The sequence below is a fragment of the Molothrus ater genome, chromosome 5, assembly GCF_012460135.2.
Source record: "Molothrus ater isolate BHLD 08-10-18 breed brown headed cowbird chromosome 5, BPBGC_Mater_1.1, whole genome shotgun sequence".
In the NCBI taxonomy this organism is placed as follows: domain Eukaryota; kingdom Metazoa; phylum Chordata; class Aves; order Passeriformes; family Icteridae; genus Molothrus; species Molothrus ater.
In genome coordinates this window covers 1,784,180-1,805,099 of record NC_050482.2, presented here as the reverse complement: position 1 = coordinate 1,805,099, position 20,920 = coordinate 1,784,180, and the positions used below count along the sequence as shown (strand labels likewise).

At 50.5% G+C, this 20,920-nt stretch overlaps 2 protein-coding genes across 2 annotated transcripts; one reads left to right on the top strand and one right to left on the bottom strand.

Annotated features, from left to right (window-relative positions):
* Nucleotides 1-1,121: 1,121 nt before the first annotated feature.
* On the top strand, nt 1,122-8,187 carry UCN3 (urocortin 3). The gene is made up of 2 exons (XM_036401154.2): nt 1,122-1,238; nt 7,479-8,187. Exon 2 carries the CDS (start codon nt 7,488-7,490, stop codon nt 7,950-7,952), a length of 465 nt encoding a protein of 154 aa, XP_036257047.1. The 5' UTR covers nt 1,122-1,238; nt 7,479-7,487; the 3' UTR covers nt 7,953-8,187.
* Nucleotides 8,188-16,994: 8,807 nt separating this feature from the next.
* TUBAL3 (tubulin alpha like 3) lies at nt 16,995-20,288 on the bottom strand. The gene is made up of 3 exons (XM_036400928.2): nt 20,072-20,288; nt 18,822-18,970; nt 16,995-17,978 (listed from the first exon to the last, which is right to left on the bottom strand). The coding sequence occupies exons 1-3, from the start codon at nt 20,271-20,273 to the stop codon at nt 16,995-16,997; spliced, it is 1,335 nt and encodes a 444-aa protein (XP_036256821.1). The 5' UTR covers nt 20,274-20,288.
* Nucleotides 20,289-20,920: the final 632 nt, after the last annotated feature.

Here is a 20,920-nt window from a genome sequence, read left to right as displayed (position 1 = left end):
CCTTGTTCCCAAATCTCCATCCCTAGTCCAAAATCTCCATCCCCATTCCCAAATCTCCATCCCTGTTCCCAAATCCCCATCCCTGGTCCCAAATATCCATCCCCATACCCAAATCTCCATCCCCATTATTGTTCCCAAATCTCCATCCCCATCCCCATTCCCAAATCTCCATCCCCATCCCTGTTCCCAAATCTTCATCCTTATTCCCAAATCTCCATCCCTGTTCCCAAATCTCCATCCTTATTCCCAAATCCCCACCCCTGTTCCCAAATCCCCATCCCCATTCCCAAATCTCCATCCTTATTCCCAAATCCCCACCCCTGGTCCCAAATCCCCACCCCTGTTCCCAAATCCCCATCCCAATCCTCTTCTGCTCCCAAACCTTGGGGAATTCCAGGAGTTTCCCCTCTGGGCTCGCTGGGACCAGTCTGGTGCTGGGAGCCCAAACTGGGAATTTTCCCCACCTGCTGCTGTTTTGGGATGATCCCAAATCCCAGTCCTGCTGCAGTTTCAGGGAATTGCAGCTTTTCCCCCTCACCCCACACCTCGTCCTTCCCATCTTCTCCCAAAGCCTCACCTGGGATTGGTGCAAACAAATCCCGGAAGAACTTTCCCAAAATTCCCATTTTCCAAGGGTTTCCCTGCATGAGTGGGAAGAGAAAATCCCCTGGAAATGGGAAAAACAGGGAAAACCCTTCCAGATCCCCACATGGGAAATAAACCCACATTTTTTGGGATAACCTCAATCCATGGCATCCTCAGAGCCGGAAAAACCTTCGGAATTACAACATCCCTGCTCCCAAAGCCCCGGGGACAGGAGTGACCCTACAGATCCCAGCACTGACGCCAGCCCCGTTTTGGGGTGACTCTTCCCAGATTTTGGGATCTGACGTCGTTCCCCCCCCCCCCCCCGCCCCAATTCCCGGTTTTTCCTGCGGATGGGGAGCGGCTCCATGACGTCACCGCCTCCCTCTGACCTCATTGGAATGAAATCATTCCCAAGCAAGGCTGGAATCACGACTCCAACCCCGTGATCCCTGGGATTTTTATAAATACACCAGGGAGGGGGAAAACGTTTCCAGAGAGAGGGGAAAAAAAAATCCCAATCCCTGGGAAAAAAAAAAAAAAAAAACCAAAATAAATCAGGGAGGAGAAGTTTGGGAAAGGCTCCTGATGCCTCTTTCCTGGGAGTGATTCCACGGCAAATCCTTCCCATCCCAAGCATCCAGGAGAAGCAGGTGAGTGCCTGGAATTCATTTATTCCCCCAATTGCAGAAACTTTAAATATTTCTGTGTTTTTCTTGGGATATCAGATTCCAGGGTTTGGGGTTTTTTTTGGGGGGGGGACTGAGAGACTTTTCCACCTCCGGATCCCATCCTGGGCTGCTTTCCTGAGTTTTACTCCCCCACAAATTTATTTTCCCCACAAAATCTTTGTTGGGAAGGGAAAAAATGTCCTTGGAGGAGGCAAATCCACGCTCCAGACATGGAATTTTCCAGGGGTTTTTTTTTGGGGGGGGGATGTTTTTTAGGGGAAAAAGATATGCAAGGTACGGAAAAGCAATCCAAGATATTTTGATATCAAGGGATTCGTAATTCCCCTCACCCTCCCTCCTAGGAAAATTTTTTTTTTTTTAATTCCAGCAATTTTTGGGAGGCAGATTGGAATAGGCAGCATGGGAAGGATTGGGAAATTTTGGGGAAAAGCAAAATTAGGGAGATGAATCCCTGCTGTCAGTGCGGGGATGGGGAGGGGAGCGAGGCACGGCCGCCCTCCCGTCCCACCGAGCCCGCCCGGATTCGGGGAATCCAAATCCGAGCCCCGGGAAAAGCGGCGGGGGCAGCCCCAGGCGGAGCTGAGGGAGTCTCCGGGTCCCACTCCCGGGCTCATCCCAGACTCACCTGGGGAAATCCCGCTCCGTCCCGGTGCCCTGCCGCAGCGAGAGGCAGCGACGGTCCCGGTTCTCCCGGCTGGAATGAGGCGATTTTCCGCTTCCCAGCCGAGCTGCGGGAGGCTTTGCAGGGTGGGCAGCATCCCAGTAAAATTCCTGGAAAACGCTCCCGGCTCTCCCAGCAATTCCCAGCGGGAGGAGCGGCTCGGGCAGCGCGGATTAAATTCCCATTTCCTCAGATCCACCGCCGGTGCTTTTCCTCCTTTTCCTGCTCTTTTTTCTTTTTTTAGCAAAGAGAAAACCCCAATTCCAGCTTTTTCCCTGCTCCATAAAAACTTCCTGGAGCGGTGGGGCACAACCCACCCCCACCCCCGGCAAAAATAAACCCAATCCCAAAAAAAACCCAAAAAAATCAGCTTTTCCTAGTTTGTGTTTTTTCCTCATTCCTGCTCCTTTTCCAGAATATCCATCCCGGCGAGGAGCAGGAATGGGTGTGGATGGCTTCAGCCGCGCTTTCCCCTTGTTCCGCCTTTCCCTTTGCTCAGCTGACATTCCCGGAGTTTTGTTGAGCGGGAAAAGCTGGAAAAAATCCCAGGGAAAGGGGCTGGGTTCAGCCCGCGGTGAGGGGGATGAGATTCCAGGCGGGGCAGGAACATCCCTTGCCAGCTCTGGAAGGGCTTTGGGGATATTCCCCTTTCCCTTCCAGGATTTGTGTGGGAAAATCCCCAATCCCTGAATTCCCTGAATTCCCTGAATTCCCTGAATCCCCACCCCGAGCATCCCATCCTGCAGGAGCTCAGGGTGGAGGGAGGTGAAACACAGCTGGGAAAAAAAGGGGAATTTTGGGGTGGGGGGAATCTTCATCCCATTCAGGATTGCAGCCTTGGATCACATGGAAAAAAAAAACCTGTTCCCAAATCTCCGGAAAACCCTCATTTTATTTTCCAAGAAAAAATGAAATCCCGGGATATGCTCATGTTTAGATGGCCAAACGTGGGATTTGGGGCTGGAGGAAAGGAGAGTTTGGGGTCCTCAATGATCCCATGTGGGGGACGAGAGCCTGGGGAGGGTTTTCCTCCCTTGATCCTGCAGGAAAAGCTTTCCCTGGATCATTCCATGGCTGCTCCTCATCCTCTTCCTCTCCCATCTGGATCCAGGGAAAGGTGGAGGGGATTTTGGGGGATTTGGGAATTTTGGATTTGGGGGTTTTGGGAAGGGGTGAAATGGGAGGCAAAGGAAGGGAAAGGGAGCAGCTCCCTGAAATCCTGAGGGGGGATTGGCACGGCCAAATCTCCCCTCGGGAAGGGGGAAAGGGAAGAGTCCAGGGAATGAACCTCCCAAATCTCTCCCCTTTTCCATGGAGAGCAAAGAGCAGAATTAAGGGAATAAACCTGCCCAAAATTCCAGCTCTGAGGAATTGCAAAGGGCAAATTTAAGGGGAAAGAACGTTCAAAATTCCCTCTCCAAGGACAGATCTAAGGGCAGATCTAAAGGGAATGAACCTGCCCAAAATTCCCACTCTGAGGAACAACAGAGGGCAAATTTAAGCGGAAAGACCTTCCCAAAATTCCTTCTCTAAGGGATGGAAAAGGGGAAGAGTTAAGGGGATGAAACTTCCCAAATCTCTCCCTCCCTGGACAATAAGGGGCAGAGTTAAAGGGAATAAACCTGCCCAAAATTCCCACTCTGAGGAACAGCAAAGGGCAAATTTAAGGAGGAAAAAAACCTTCCCAAAATTCCTTTTCTAAGGAAGGGCAAAAGGCAGAATTTAGAGGATGAAACTTCCCAAAATTCCCACTCCAAGTGATGGCAAAGGGCAGAACTAAGGGAATGAACCTGCCCAAAATTCCCACTCTGAGGAACAGCAAAGGGTAAATTTAAGGAGAAAGACCTTCCCAAAATTTCCACTCCAAGGGATGGCAAAGGGCAAAATTTAGAGGATAAAACTTCCCAAACTTCCCCCTTCACAGGCAATAAAGGGCAGATTTAATGGGAATAAACCTGCCCAAAATTCCCTCTCCAAGGAAGGGCAAAAGGCAGAATTTGGGGGATGAAACTTCCCAAATCTCTCCCTCCATGAACAATAAAGAGCAGAGCTAAAGGGATAAACCTGCCCAAAATTCCCTCTTCAAGGGATGGCAAAGAGCAGAATTAATGGGAATAAAGCTTCCCAAAAATTCCCACACCAAGGGATAGCAAAAGGCAAAATATAGAGGATGAAACTTCCCAAATCTCTCCCTCCATGGACAATAAAGGGCAGAATTAAGGGAATAAACCTGCCCAAAATTCCCACTCTGAGGAACAGCAAAGGGTAAATTTAAGGAGAAAAGACCTTCCCAAAATTTCCAGAATGGCAAAGGGCAGAACTTAGAGGATGAAACGTCCCAAAATTCCCTCTCCAAGGACAGACCTAAGGGCGGAGTTAAAGGGAATAAACCTGCCCAAAATTCCTCCTCTGAGGAATGGCAAAAGGCAAAATTAAGGGGAAAGAATTTCCCAAAATTCCCTCTCTAAGGGATGGAAAAGGGAAGTATTGAGGGGGATAAACCTGCCCAAAATTCCCTCTCCAAGGAAGGGCAAAAGGCAGAATTTAGAGGATGAAACTTCCCAAAATTCCCACTCCAAGCGATGGCAAAGGGCAGAACTAAGGGAATGAACCTGCCCAAAATTCCCACTCTGAGGAACAGCAGAGGGCAAATTTAAGGGGAAAGACCTTCCCAAAATTCCTTCTCTAAGGGATGGAAAAAGGGAAGAGTTAAGGGGATGAAACTTCCCAAATCTCTCCCTCCATGGACAATAAGGGGCAGAGTTAAAGGGAATACACCTGCCCAAAATTCCTTCTCCAAGGGATCATGAAAGGCAGAATTTAGAGGATAAAAATTCCCAAAATTCCCTCTCCAAGGACAGACCTCAGGGCAGACCTAAAGGGAATAAAGCTGCCCAAAATTCCTTCTCCAAGTGATGGCAAAAGACAAAATTTAGAGGATGAAACTTCCCAAATCTCCTTCTCCCTGGACAATAAAGGGCAGAATTTTAAAGGGAATAAACCTGCCCAAAATTCCCACCTGGAGGAACAGCAAAGGGCAAATCTAAGGAAAAAGGACCTTCCCAAAATTCCCTCTCCAAGGGATGGAAAAGGGAAGAATTGAAGGGATAAAACTTCCCAAATCTCTCCCACCCTGGGCAATAAAGGGCAGAGATAAGGGAATAAACCTGCCCAAAATTTAAGGGTAAATTTAAGGGGAAAAGACCAAAATTTCCACTCCAAGGGTTGGCAAAGGGCAAAATTTGCGGGATAAAGCTTCCCAAAATTCCCCCTCCACAGACAGGGAAGGGCTATTTTGGAATGAGCAGGGGACAGATCCCAGACCCTGGGTTGAGTTTGGATGGATCTGAGGAACGTCCCCCATTCCCAGGGGCCTTCCCAACACCTCCCGCTGCTCCACGGGACGGAATCTGCCGCTCCCAAGCCCGAAATCGGGGACGGAATTCCAGCCCCAGGCTGAGGTCCCCGCCGCCCCCGGGATGGAATTCCGGCCAGGAATTGCCGTGCGAGCCGCTGGCCACAAGATGGGGCCAGAAGATTGGGAATTCCAGCAGGATTCCAGGGGTTTGGGAATGTCAGCAGGATTCCAGGTTTTTGGGAATTCCAGGCTTTTGGGAATTCCAGTAGGATTCATGGGGTTTGGGAACTCCAGCAGGATTCCAGGGGTTTGGGGAATGTCAGCAGGATTCCAGGTTTTTGGGGAATACCAGAAGGATTCCAGGGTTTTTGGAATTCCAGAAGGATTCCAGGTTTTTGGGGAATGCCAGCAGGATTCCAGGGGTTTGGGGGAATGTCAGCAGGATTCCAGGGGTTTGGGGAATGTCAGCAGGATTCCAGGTTTTTGGGAATTCCAGGGGTTTGGGGAATGTCAGCAGGATTCCAGGGGTTTTGGAATTCCAGCAGGATTCCAGGGGTTTGGGAATGTCAGCAGGATTCCAGGGGTTTTGGAAATTCCAGCAGGATCCCAGGGGTTTGGGGAATTCCAGCAGGATACCAGGCTTTTGGGAATGCCAGAAGGATTCCAGGGGTTTGGGAATTCCAGGGGTTTGGGGAATGTCAGCAGGATACCAGGGGTTTGGGAATGCCAGAAGGATTCCAGGGGTTTGGGGAATGTCAGCAGGATACCAGGGGTTTGGGAATGCCAGAAGGATTCCAGGTTTTTGGGAATTCCAGGGGTTTGGGGAATGTCAGCAGGATTCCAGGGGTTTGGGAATGCCACCAGGATTCCAGGAGCTCGGAGAGGCCAAAACCTCCTCTCCATGGAAGTTTCATGGAAGTTCCATGAAGGAAAGGCCAAAACCTCCTCTCCATGGAAGTTTCATGGAAGTTCCATGAAGGAAAGGTCAAATCCTCTCCTCCATGGAAGCTCCGTGGAAATTCCATGAAGGAAAGGCCAAATCCTCCTCTCCGTGGAAGTTCCATGGGAAAGGCCAAATCCTCCCTTCCATGGAAGCTCTGAGGAAGCTCCATGGAAGCTCCACAAAGGAAAGGCTAAGTCCTCCTCTCCGTGGAAATTCCATAGAAATTCCCTGAAGGAAAAGCAAAATCCTCCTCGTCCATGGAAGCTCCATGGAAGTTCCATGAAGGAAAGGCAAAATCCTCCTCTCCGTGGAAATTCCATGGCAGTTCCATGGAAGTTCCACGAAGGAAAGGCCAAATCCTCCTCTCTATGGGAACTCCACGAAGGAAAGGCCAAATCCTCCTCTCCGTGGATGTTTCATGGAAATTCCATGAAGGAAAGGTCAAATCCTCTCATCCATGGAAGCTCCATGGACGTTCCATGAAGGAAAGGCCAAATCCTCCTCTCCATGGAATCTCCATGGATGTTCCATGAAAGAAGGACCAAATCCTCCTCTCTATGGAAGCTCCGTGGAAGTTCCATGGAAATTCTATCAAGGAAAATTCAAATTCTCCAAACCATGGAAGCTCCATGGAAACTCCACGAAGGAAAGGTCAAACACTCTCATCCATGGAAGCTCCATGAAGGAAAGGTCAAATCTTCCTCTCCATGGAAATTCCATGAAGAAAAGGCAAAATCCTCTAAACCATGGAAATTCCATGGAAATTCCATGAAGGAATGACCAAACCCTCACCTCCATGGAAGCTCTGTGGAAGCTCCATGGAAACTCCACAAAGGAAAGGCTAAGTCCTCCTCTCCACGGAAATTCCGTGAAAGAAATGTCAAATCCTCCCCTCCACGGAAGCTCCAGCCAAATCCTCTCCTCCATGGAAGCTCCATGGAAGCTCCATGAAGGAATGGCCAAGTCCTCTCCATGGAAGCTCCATGGAAGCAAAGACCAAACCCTCACCTCCAAGGAAATTCCATGGAAGCTCCTTGGACATCCCACCTCCCACCAGCACCCCAAAGCCGAGGCCTGGAGCTTGCATCCCCAGGAAGCTCCTTCCCACCTGCCCCAAAATTCGGATGGGACCTGGGAGGTGAGTCCAAGAGCGCAGGGAGGAAAGTTCAGGGATGGGGAAGGGATGAGGAGATGAGGATCTCTCTCCCCATGGGAAGCTCACCTCCCTCTCCCGGCCAGGCCAGCGCCATGTCCCACCCCAGGCTGCTGCTGCTCCTCGTCCTGCTGGGAGCCGCTGGCGCCGGCCGCGCCCTGAGCCTCTCCAGCGCCGCCTCCATCCTCAGCTGCCTCCAGGCCGCCCTCGCGGAGCCACGCCGGATCCTTCCCGAGGACAACGCCGTCCTGGAAAAGCGCGGCTCCGCCTCCCCGTCCCTGGAGGAGGCGTCCCAGGAGGACATGGAGGAGGAGGAGGAGGAGCTGGGGAAAAGGACATTCCCGGGGGACGGCCACCACAAATACGTGTCCCAGGCGCAGGGCAAGGGCAAGACCCAGCAGAACCGGGCCAAGAGCGACCGGCGCACCAAGGTGACGCTGTCCCTGGACGTCCCCACCAACATCATGAACATCCTCTTCAACATCGCCAAGGCCAAGAACTTGCGGGCCAAGGCGGCAGCCAACGCCCACCTGATGGCCCAGATCGGGCGCAGGAAGTGACTGGGGGCCACCCGAGGGGACTGATGGCCGGCTGGGACATCGGCCCTGGCTGGCTGTGACCCATCGAGCCACCCCACATCCGTGTTCCTCCTCCTCCTCCTCCTCCCCGCTCTCCCCCGCCGTTCCTTCCGGACGTTTCCACGCGCAGGGAAGAGGTTCCTGTCCCCAGCAGGGCGCAGGGGACGCGTCACCCGGGAAGGTTCCTGATTAAAGCTGCCATCTCTGGAGTTTCCAAGGCTTTGTTGTCCCATCTCCTGCCCTGGCTGCTCCGTTGGGTCCGTAGGGATTCCTGAACCTCCCCCAGCTGGGCCTGGTGGCCCTGTCCCCACCACAGCCCTCCCAAATCCCGCCATGAGCTGTTCCTGCCATGGCCACCAACCCACTGGGAAGGGACAACCTCAGGAGGGATCTCCCTGTTCCTCCTCCGGGGACATCTCTGAGTTTGTCACCAGCACCTTCAGCATCAACCTCCCCACCCACCTGGCCCCAGTGTCCCCCGATAGGTCCCAGCCATTGTCACCCACACCCCTCCGGTGTCCCCAATGGAGCCATTGTCACCCACCTGGCCCCAGTGTCCCCAGTGGGTCCCAGCCATTGTCACCCACACAGCCCCGGTGTCCCCAATGGGTCCCAGCCATTGTCACCCACACAGCCCCAGTGTCCTCACATGGAGCCATTGTCACCCACACAGCCCCGGTGTCCCCAGTGGAGCCCAACCATTGTCACCCACACCCCACACAGCCCCAGTGTCCCCAGACAGGCCCTGGCCATTGTCACCGACACAGCCCCAGTGTCCCCAGTGGGGCCATTGTCACCCACACAGCCCCAGTGTCCCCAGTGGGTCCCAGGCATTGTCACCCACACAGCCCCAGTGTCCCCAGTGGGTCCCAGCCATTGTCACCCACACAGCCCCAGTGTCCCCAGTGGGTCCCAGCCATTGTCACCCACACAGCCCCAGTGTCCCCAGTGCGTCCCAGCCATTGTCACCCACACAGCCCCAGTGTCCCCAGTGGGTCCCAGCCATTGTCACCCCACAGCCTGAGGTGGGTTTGGATCCCAGGAGCCGCCGGTGGCTCCGTGGCTGCTCCAAGCCCACCCTGGGTCCCATCACAAATCCCCCCCTGTCCCTTCCCACTTTCCCTCTGCTGTTTTCCAGCTGGTCCAGGCTCAGCTCTTCCTCCACCGACCATCCCTGCTCCTTCCCTGCTCTCACTCCCCTCCACCTTGGAATATCCACCCCTTCCTCCGAACCTTTCTCTGCACCTCCCAGCCCCGCCGAAATTCCACCTCTTCCCGCATCCCTGCACGCAGCAGGTTTGGGAGGTGGGGGAGAAACCTGGGAAAGCAGTTTGGGACAGAAATTTGGGAGAGAAGTTTGGCCCTTCTTCCCCAGGAGGTGCTCAGCAAGAGGAGGAAATGAGATCCCACCAGCCCCATCCAGGGCACGGCCACGGGGACATTCCAGGTGGGACACCACGGGACAGCCAGAGGGCTGGAGAGGTCCTGGTGGGTGTGAAATGTCCTGGAGAGCCACCAGAGGGACAATGACCCAAATTCCCAGTGTTCTCATCCAGCAGGACACGGACACGGTCCCCATTTTCCATGCAGGGAAACTGAGGCACGGGGAGAACAAGGCCACACCTGCTCTGTGTCCAGTTGGTCACTCACTCCTTTGTGGGCTGCCCAGGTGTCCCAGGTGTCCCAGGCTCAGCCTTCGGGATGCTCAGAGGATCCTTGGAAGGAGGGATTTGCTCAGAGCCCAGGAGAAATCCCTGCTTTGAGCAGGAAGCTGGGAGGGGATTCCCACCGGGATTCCCAGGAAAGTCCTGCTCCAGGCTGGGAACAGCTTTTCCTCCCACCAGCCCTGCCTGGGAGCCTTTCCCAGCTCCTGGCTGGACAAGGAGAACATCCAGGAGAACATCCCAGCCCTGTGGGACAGACGGGAATTGCAAACGTCACCTGCCTGGAGCTCCCTCAGGATCTTCCCCCTTTAGGGAAGGAAATTCCCAGGGAAGTGGAAGGGATGAGCCCAGGGATCCGTGGGCTCCAGGCAGAGCTGAGGCAGGGACAGCTCTTATCAGCTGATAAGGAGTGGGATCCTCCCTTCCCAGCTGCCTCCCAGGGAGAGCCCCATCCACACCTGGCACCTGGATAAACCCTTCCCAAATGGATCCTTCCCAAATGGATCCTCCCCAAACTGACCCCTCCCACATGGATCCTTCCCAAATGGATCCTTCCCATATTAACCTTTCCCAAATAGACCCTTCCCAAATGGATCTTTCCCAAATGGATCCTCCCCAAACTGACCCCTCCCACATGGATCCTTCCCAAATGGATCCTTCCCAAATGGATCCTCCCAAAACTGACCCTTCCCAAATGGATCTTTCCCAAATAGACCCTTCCCAAATGGATCCTTCCCAAATGGATCCTCCCAAAACTGACCCCTCCCAAATGGATCCTTCCCAAACAGACCCTTCCCAGATTAACCTTTCCCAAATGGACCCCACCCAAATGGATCCTTCCCAAATTAACCTTTCCCAAATGGATCCTTCCCTAATTGACCCCTCCCAAACAGATCCTTCCCAAATGGACCCTTCCCTAATTAACCTTTCCCAAATGGACCCTTCCCACATGGAAGAGCAAACCAGGGGTGCTGCAAGAGCTCCCACATTCCCAAGGACAGCAGGATCCTCAGTTCCATCCTGGGATGGAGGAGGATCCAGCCCCACCTGCTGAGGAACAGATTCCAAAAGTACATTCCCAGTGTTTAGGGAACACGCCCACGTTCACATCCATGGGGGTTTGGCTGGGAAAACCAAGGCAATTCCCAGCAGGGACGGGACAAGGAATGGGATGGATTTGTAGGGAATTCCGCCGGGAGCTCTGGAGCAGGGGCTGCAGGCCCACCTGGAGCCATCCCTGGTGGAATGAATCCCCTTCCCAGGATGCCTGCCCGGCTCCTGGAATGTCCTGTCCCACAGCCGGGACATTCCTGGGATTCCAGCCCGGCCCAGGTGGGGCTGGGACCCCTTATCCCGGGATTTGGGGCATTCCCACCTGCCAGGAGCTCCTCATGGATCCCCCCAGCACACGGAGATGGAAATGGAAAATCCAGCGCAGGGCGAGGCCCTGCCCCAGGTCCCAGCTCCATCGGCTGCTGAGTGGGATCTGCTCCCTGCTATTCCCATGTGCTTTTCCTTGGATTCCTCATCCGTTCCCTTCCTGAACAGTTTTTAAGGATTTTTCCCGGGAACAGCCTCATTTCCTGCTTTCCTCAGATGATCCCAAACTCTCCACTGAACCCAAGCAAGGTTTGGGGCAGACCAGGAATGTCCAAGGGGACCAAACCATGATTCCCATGGAGCTGTTCCCACATCCCAAATCTGGATAAAGTTTTAAAATTCCTTTTTTCCAGCCTCTGGGACACCTCGTGTCCACGAATTCCTTGATTTCGTCTGTTTTGCATGGAAAATAAAACCATTGTCCACCTGCAATGGGATTGGTCTCACTGGTGACTGCAGTCCTGGCTTTGTCCCCTCTCCCACAGCTTCTCCAGGACATCCCTAATTCCCCATTTCCTACGGAATTTTTATCCCTGTTTCAGGGAAGGGCCACGCTGAGGGGTGGGAGTGGGATCCAGCTCCATGGGGAAGGCTTTGGCTTTTCATTACCCGTGGTTTGGGCTCAGGGAGGAAGAGGAGTCAAAATTTGGGTTCAAGCAGGCCAAATTTTCATGGATCCAATGCTGGAAGAACCATCCCAGCCCCACGATCCCAACCCAGGAGCCCCATCCCCAGCAATTCCAGCGTTTGGGAAGTGAGGGTGGAAAGCAGAAATCCCATTCCCAGCCCTGTGGGTTGCAAGGGAAGTTTGGAAAATGAGCTTAATCCTTTAAATAATTTTTTTTTTAAATTATTCCCTCCTCCAAAAAAATAATTTTCCTAAAAATTAGCTTAATCCTGATAATATTACCTTAATCCTTTAAACAAATTCATTTTTTTAAATTGATTCCCCCACTAAAAAACTTAATTAATTTTCCTGAAAATTAGCTTAACCTTGCAAATATGAGCTTAATCCTTTAAATAAATTCATTTTTTAAAATTTATTCCCCCGTAAAAAACAATTAAAATACTTTCCTGAAAATTAGCTTAATCCTTTACAAATTAGCTTAACCCTTTAAATATGACCCTAATCCTTTAAATAATTTTTTTTTAAATTTATTCCCCCATCAAAAAGTAATGAAAATAATTTTCCTGAAAATTAGTTTAATCCTTAAAATATGAGCTTAATCCTTTAAATAAATTCATTTTTTAATTGATTTTCCCCCAAAAAAAACAAAGAAAATAATTTTCCTGAAAATTAGCTTAACCCTTTAAATATGAGCTTAATCCTTTAAATAAATTCATTTTTTAAAATTTATTCCCCCCTGAAAAAATAATGAAAATAATTTTCCTGAAAATTAGCTTAATCCTTTACAAATGAGCTTAATCCTTTAAATAAATTCATTTTTTTAATTTATTGTCCCACTAAAAACCAATTAAATAATTTTCCTGAAATTTAGCTTAACCCTTTAAATATGAGCTTAATCCTTTAAATAAATTCATTTTTTTTAATTTATTCCCCCACCAAAAAAACAATGAAAATAATTTTCCTGAAAATTAGCTTAACCTTGTAAATATGAGCTCAACCCTTTAAATAAATTCATTTTTTAAAATTGATTTTTTTAATTGATTTTCCCCCCTGAAAAAATAATGAAAATAATTTTTCTGAAAATTAGCTTAATCTTTTACAAATGAGCTTAATCCTTTAAATATGAGCTTAATCCTTTAAATAAATTCATTTTTTGAAATTGATTCCCCCACCAAAAAACAATGAAAATAATTTTCCTGAAAAGTAGCTTAACCCTTTAAATATGAGCTCAATCCTTTAAACAAATTCTTTTTTTTAATTGATTCCCCCCAAAAAAACAATGAAAATAATTTTCCTGAAAATTAGCTTAATCCTTTACAAATTAGCTTAACTTTGTAAATATGAGCTCAATCCTTTAAATAAATTCATTTTTTTAATTTATTCCCCCACTAAAAAACAATTAAAATACTTTTCCTGAAAATTAGCTTAATTCTTTACAAATTAGCTTAATCCTTTAAATATGAGCTTAATCCTTTAAATAAATTCACTTTTCTAAATTTATTTCCCCCAAAAAAACAATGAAAATAACTTTCCTGAAAATTAGCTTAATCCTGAAAATATTACCTTAATCCTTTAAATAAATTCATTTTTTAAAATTGATTCCCCCACCAAAAAAACAATTGAAATAATTTTCCTGAATTCACGGGAAGTGCTGACGGACGTTATAGGGAAACCAGCGCTGGGCGAGGCTTTAAAATCCAAGGAACCTCCAAATTCCACGGATCTGCAGGTGCACGTTTCCATTCCCCACCCGGGCATTCCCAGGACTCCCAGGGCCTTTCCCGCGTTCCTGTGTCCCCCATCTCCGCGCCCACCCCGCGACCCCAGGAGAGCCCCATTCCCACCGTTCCTGCCCGTCCGGGGCTTTCGGGATCTCCCGGAGCTCCTCAGGTGCGGCGCTCCCACCTCCGGCCAGGTGAGTCCCACGGAGGATGGGGGCTCCGTGGAATCTCCCGGAGATTCTCCCATTTGGGGAGCTCCGGGAATCTCCCGTCAGCGCCGCGATCCCGGCTGGATCCTCGATATCCACAGCTCCCCGGGGAGGCGGGCGGAGCTGGAATTGTCCCTTCCCAACGCTCCCGGAGCTCTTCTCAGCTGAAAGTCCATCACTTTTCATCAATCCAAGAGGCTTTTCCCAGCTCCTCGAGCTGCGGGGGCCGGGAGGCTGGAAGGAGGCATGGAAAACCTCATTCCTCCTGCGGGGGATGCTCCAAGGGAAAGGGCAGCCGGAGGTGAGGCAGCTCCAGGGCTTTCCCACCTCGGGGACCTCCCAGCCCCAGGAGCGCCGCGGAGGAGAAACTGGGATTTAAATCCAGCTCCATTCCCCCATTTCAGCTCAACACTCCCAAGCCAGCCCTTCTATTCCAGCTTTGGGGGGTTTTATTTTTCTCTTTTTTTTTTTCCCTCAGATTTCCCCTTTTTTTTTCGGATTTTTCCTTTTTTTTTTTTTCCCTCGGATTTTTCCTTTTTTTTTTTTTTTTTTCCCCCCTCGGATTTTTCCTTTCCCCCCCCCCTCGGATTTTTCCTTTTTTTTTTTCCCTCGGATTTTTCCTTTTTTTTTTCTTTTTTTTTTCTTCCCCCTCGCATTTTTCCTTCTTTTTCTTCCCCCTCGCATTTTTCCTTTTTTTCCTCACCCTCACATTTTTCCTTCTTTTTCTTCCCCCTCGCATTTTTCCTTCTCTTTCTTCCCCCTCGCATTTTTCCTTTTTTTTCCCCCTCGCATTTTCCCTTTTTCCCCCCGCCTTGGATTTTCCCTTTTCCCCCCCCTAGGATTTTTCCTCTTTTTTTCCCTCTTGGATTTTTCCTTTTTCTTTTCCCCTCGGATTTTTCCTTTTTTTTCCCTCTTGGATTTTTCCTTTTTCTTTTCCCCTCGGATTTCTCCTTTTTTTTTTTCCCCTTGCATTTTTCCTTTTTCTTTTCCCCTCGGATTTCTCCTTTTTTTTTTCCCCCCTTGCATTTTTCCTTTTTCTTTTCCCCTCGGATTTCTCCTTTTTTTTTTCCCCTTGGATTTTTCCTTTTTCTTTTCCCCTAGGATTTTTCCTCTTTTTTTCCCTCTTGGATTTTTCCTTTTTCTTTTCCCCTCGGATTTTTCCTTTTCTTTCCCCCTCTTGGATTTTTCCTTTTTTTTCCCCCCCTTGCATTTTTCCTTTTTCTTTTCCCCTCGGATTTTTCCTTTTTTTTCCCCCCTTGCATTTTTCCTTTTTTTTCCCTTTGCTTTGTTTCCTGCCCAAGCTGCTTTCCCTGGATCCCTCACAGCAGGGGGAGTCCCCAGAGGAGGAGGAATGACCCAGCTGCAATCCAGGGAATGGCAGAGGTCGGGCTCAATCCCATTTCCCAGCTCATTTGTAGCTTCCAGGGATTCTTACATCACGTCTGGGAGCAGCCAGGAGAGGGAAGGAATTTTTTCAGGGAGCTTGGACACGGTTTTATAGGAGGCAGACAGAGCCAAAGTGCTGGAATTCCCATCTCAACTCCAATTAAATTTCCAGCCCTGGCAGCAGGACGGGGATTGCTTTAGCAGGAATGAGAGGTTTAAGGATTCCCTAGGGAATCACTGGCAGAAATGTGGAAAAAAAGTGGATTTCATCTAAAAGCGAAAGCGTGACAAAGCTCCTTGGCAAAGCTCAGCCTGCTGCTTTTACTGGATGGGCAAAGCTCCGGGAAAAAGCAAAATAAAACCGAAATTTGAGCAATCTGGGAATAAAAAAAATAAACAAAAATGAGCTGTGCGGAGGGTGGGAATGGGAAAGGATAAAAGGAGCAAGGGAGATCTTCCCATGGAATCCTGAGGTTCCTTAATCAAACTGAGCCCCTTCATCAACAATTAAAAGGTTTTTAACCTTTAAATTAAAAAATGAAATTCAAGTTAAAAAGCACTTAATTAATGGCCTAACTAAAACAATTTAACAAAAGGTTCTGTGGAATTGACCATCAGCACAAAGTATTTCACTCAATGGATTAATTATGAATAAAACAGAATTAAGAATGGTGGATGGGCTGGAAGAGGGATGGGAACATTCCCACAGGCTGGAATTCTGTAGGAGCAGCTTTGCTATTCCCAGAAGAGAAAATAGAGCTGAAATCACTCTATGGGGATTCACCCCTTGTGGAGAGAATTGGAGCTTCCAGCTCCCCAAAAACTGGGGGATTTTCCCCAAAATCCCCTTCCTCTCCTTTCCAAGGTGACTCCACCCACACAGCTCCCTCCCTATCCCCATTCCTGGCTGGACCTGGAATCTTCTTGGGGACAATCTGGGATGGGGACTTTGGGGTGACAACCTTTGGGGTGACTCAAGGAACCTCAACCTTCCCAGGGGCCACCTCCAGCCCCATCCTTTTAGGGCCACCAAAGAGTTTTGGGATCCTTCCCCCTCCTGTCCCAAATATCAAACACAGCTCCCTCTCCCTTTCCCCGTCCCCATTCCCGGCTGGACCTGGAATCTTCTCAGGGGACAATCTGGGATGGGGGCTTTGGGGTGGCTCAGGGGACCTGGAACTTCCCAGGGGCCACCTCCAACCTGGTCCTGCCGTCATCATCCCTGGCCTTTTAGGGCCACCAAAGAGTTTTTGGGATCCTTCCCCTTCCTGTCCCAAATACCAGACAGAGCTCCCCTCTCTTCTCCCCATTCCTGGCTGGATTTCCCTGCTCTGGGAATATTTCCCAAATCCTCAGCACTCACCCAAACCACCAGGATTTGCTCAGGGAACACCTGAGCTTCACCAAAGGTGGCGAGAACGCCAAAATTTGCTCCCCACCACCCGGAAGCGATTCCCTGATCCCAGACATGGAATTCCCTGAGCAGCAGCCAGCCCCAGACAGAAATTCCCACAGGATACAACACTAATTAGGGATGATGACTCTCACAGCACACACCGATCAGCATTTGCTCTTCTCCTCAGGCCATCTTCGAGCAGGAGCCTCCCCACAAAACCCCCCTGGGGGAAATCCAAGGAATTCTGAGCCAAAAAAACCCCTCTTTATTCATATACAAAAAGCCATTTGCATAGAAGTTTACAGGTGCATTTCTAATTCCAAAGTGCTTTTACAAGAAAAAGCCAGAGCAAGAGTTTGCCATTCCAGCCGAAGCAGGCAGCCCGCGACATCCCCCGGATTAGGAACCGGGATCTCCTGGCTAGGCGGGATGTCAGGCCTAAGTTAGGCCCGGCTCAGCGTCACTCACCAATAAACAGCAGTGGGATAAAGCTCAAGACACCCAGGCTAGAGAGGAGCTCTATGCAAGCAGGGGAGGTTCAATACATCAAACACGGCCGGTCCTCGGGCACCCCCGGGCCCTCAGGAACTCGGGACACAAGTCTGGATTCCAGCCGAGCTCAAGACCAGGCCGCAGTCTGTCAGTACTCATCCTCCTCACCCTCATCCTCCTCCCCGTCCGCCGAGTCCCTTCCAACCTCCTCATAATCCTTCTCCAGGGCCGCCAGGTCCTCCCTGGCCTCGGAGAACTCGCCCTCCTCCATGCCCTCCCCCACGTACCAGTGCACGAAAGCGCGCTTGGCGTACATCAGGTCGAACTTGTGGTCCAGGCGGGCCCAGGCCTCGGCGATGGCCGTGGTGTTGCTCAGCATGCACACAGCCCTCTGCACCTTGGCCAGGTCGCCCCCGGGCACCACCGTGGGCGGCTGGTAGTTGATGCCCACCTTGAAACCGGTGGGGCACCAGTCCACGAACTGGATGGAGCGGCGCGTCTTGATGGCGGCGATGGCGGCGTTGACGTCCTTGGGCACCACGTCGCCGCGGTACAGCAGGCAGCACGCCATGTACTTGCCGCGGCGAGGGTCGCACTTGACCATCTGGTTGGAGAACTCGAAGCAGGCGTTGGTGATCTCGGGCACAGAGAGCTGCTCGTGGTAGGCCTTCTCTGCCGAGACGATGGGCGCGTAGGTGGTGAGCGGGAAGTGGATGCGCGGGTAGGGCACCAGGTTGGTCTGGAACTCGATGAGGTCCACGTTGAGGGCGCCGTTGAAGCGCAGCGAGGCCGTGACCGAGGAGACGATCTGGCCAATCAGGCGGTTGAGGTTGGTGTAGGTGGGGCGCTCGATGTCCAGGTTGCGGTGGCAGATGTCGTAGATGGCCTCGTTGTCCACCATGAAGGAGCAGTCCGAGTGCTCCAGCGTGGTGTGCGTGGTCAGGATGGAGTTGTAGGGCTCCACCACGGCCGTGGACACCTGCGGGGCCGGGTACACCGAGAACTCCAGCTTGGACTTCTTGCTGTACTCCACGGAGAGCCGCTCCATGAGGAGGGAGGTGAAGCCGGAGCCGGTGCCTCCTCCGAAGCTGTGGAAGACCAGGAAGCCTTGGAGTCCACTGCACTGGTCAGCCTGCAGCAGAACGTTGGATATTTACCCAAGGACCCAAAAAATATCCCAAGAATATCAGATATTTATCCCTTTCAGGACTGGGATCACTATCCCAAGAATACTGGGATCACTATCCCAAGAAAACGGGCGTTTTTCCCTGTAAGGACTGAGATAACTATCCCAAGAATATTGGACATTTATCCCTTTCAGGACTGGAATAACTATCCCAAGAATACATATATTTATCCCTGTAAGGACCGGAATAATTATCCCAAGAAAAGGAATCTTTTTCCCTGTTAGGACAGGGATAATTATCCCAAGAAAATGGATATTTATCCCTTTAAGGACTAGAGTAACTATCCCAGGAATACTGGATATTTATCCATGTAAGGACTGGGATAACTATCCCAAAAAAAAAAAAACCAACAAACAGGATATTTTTTATAAAACCATTTAAGGACTGGGATAACTATTCCAATAATAGATATTTATTACTTTAAGAACTGGGATAACTATCCCCAAAAAGTGGATATTTATCCATTTAAGGACCAGGATAACTATCCCAAGTAATACAGCACAAAATTCTGCTTAGAACACTCCCCAGGCATCTTAAGTCCAGTTTTAACACAACAATTCTCTACTTCTAGGACAAACACACAAACTCAGAGCCTTTCCAAGCCCCAAACCAAATCCCAACAGCTTGGGCCTCAACTAAAGCTATTTTTTAATTTAAGAGTTGTTCACTTCAAGACTCCTGCCCCAAACTCCACAATGCTGCCCAGAAGGGCGCTATGTTAGCCCAGAAGGGTGCTATGTTAGCCCAGAAGGGCGCTATGTTAGCCCAGGACTCGGCGTTTTCCTCACCATTTTCCGGATCCGGCTGAGCACGGTGTCGATGATCTCCTTGCCGATGGTGTAGTGCCCGCGGGCGTAGTTGTTGGCAGCGTCCTCCTTGCCACTGATGAGCTGCTCCGGGTGGAAGAGCCCGTGGTAGGGCCCTGTCCTGATCTCATCTGCACCAGGAGGAGAAATCAGCCAGAGCAGAGCACAAAGAAAGGTTCTGGGTGAGGCTGACGGAAGCAAAATCCGTGGAATGTCCAGCAGGAGGTCATGGCATGGCCAGGGAAGGGTTGTGGGAATGATGGAAGGGGGAGGAATAGACTCACGCAGGTAAGGTGCTACCAGAACTCCATCTTCACCCTGCACCCAGCCTGAAATCCTGAATTAATCTGGCTTAATGAGCTAGGGCACCACAATTCCAGAGCTTTTGTGGGATCAGCTACCACAGGCAGGCTGGAGGAGAAGTCTGTAAGCTCCATCTCCATCCTCTGCTCTCCAGCACGGAAGGGACACAGACAAAACCCCTCCAGTTGACATTCCCACCTCCTGAGGGGTTTTAAATCCACTCCATCCCAACACTGGGCACATTCCATAATCTCCTGGCTCGCTCATTAAGCTCTCCATTTGATACCTTAATGAGGTGTCTAAAAATTAAGCAGAACCCAAACAAAAGCCTGCAAACCCTTTAATTAGGGCTAATGAGTCACGGCCCAGATGGAAAGATAGGAGGAGAAGCCTGGAAGGCAGGAGCAGGTGGTTGGGTTGGGAGTCATTTCCTAAACAAGTAATTATTATTCTCTAGGGAGACACCTCAAATTGAGGTGCCACACAAACAAACAGCCAGAGATCCCAGAGGGAGCTGGAAGGGGAAGTGGGAATCTTTTGGAAGCCATCAGGCTGGAAAAGATCTCCAAGGAACAGGAGAGCCAGGTCCCATGAAGCCATGGCACGCGTGGCACCCCCCCTTGCGGGTGGCATCCGAGCCAGATGTGCCACATCTGGCCACGGGATGGTGGAATTCCAGCCAGGACCACCAAGGCTGGCAAATCCAGGACACTTCCCACCTGCTGAAGGTCCCAAAATGAGGGAACAAAGACAACTCAGGGACAGCCACGGGTTTGTCCCTCCTGGTCCCTCTGGGAGGGTAAATTCTGTCTGCTGCCAATGGCCGGGGACGTTTAACCAGAGCAGAGGAGGGGGAACATCAGGATCCTATGGAAAAAAGGGTTGGGAATTACGGATAAAGATGGGTTTGGGCAAAATCCCAGCTTTACCAATGACAGTGGGCTCCAGGTCTATGAACACTGCCCGGGGCACGTGCTTGCCAGAAGCTGTCTCACAGAAGAACGTCTCGAAGGAGGAATCCACCTGCTCCGAGTTGGGATCCATGGATTTCACCTGCTTGGAGCTGGGAATGGTCCCATCGGCCTGGATGCCGTGCTCCAGGCAGTAGAGCTCCCAGCAGGCATTGCCCATCTGCACTCCGGCCTGCCCGATGTGGATGGAAATGCACTCCCTCTGGAAAAGGGAAACAACAGGGAAATGTATCCCTCTGGAAAAGGGAAACAACAGGGAAACATATCCCTCTGGAAAAGGGAAACAACAGGGAAACGTATCCCTCTGGAAAAGGGAAACAACAGGGAAATTAAATGTATCCCTCTGGAAAAGGGAAACAACAGGGAAATTAAATGTATCCCTCTGGAAAAGGGAAACATGGAATTTCACACAGGGATGTGGATGGAAATGCACTCCCTCTGGAAAAGGGAAACAACAGGGAAACTTATCCCTCTGGAAAAGGGAAACGGGGAAATGTATCCCTCTGGAAAAGGGAAACAACATGGAAATGCACTCCCTCTGGAAAAGGGAAACAACATGGAAATGCACTCCCTCTGGAAAAGGGAAACGGGGAATTTCACACAGGGATGGGGATGGAAATGTATCCCTCTGGAAAAGGGAAACAGGGAAATGTATCCCTCTGGAAAAGGGAAACAGGGAAATGTATCCCTCTGGAAAAGGGAAACGGGGAATTTCACTCATCCTGTGCAGGGGGATCGGGAGTTCCAGCCCCCAGAGCTCCCCTTGGAGCCATGCTGGGATGATGAGGGAAACAGGTGGTGTCTGCC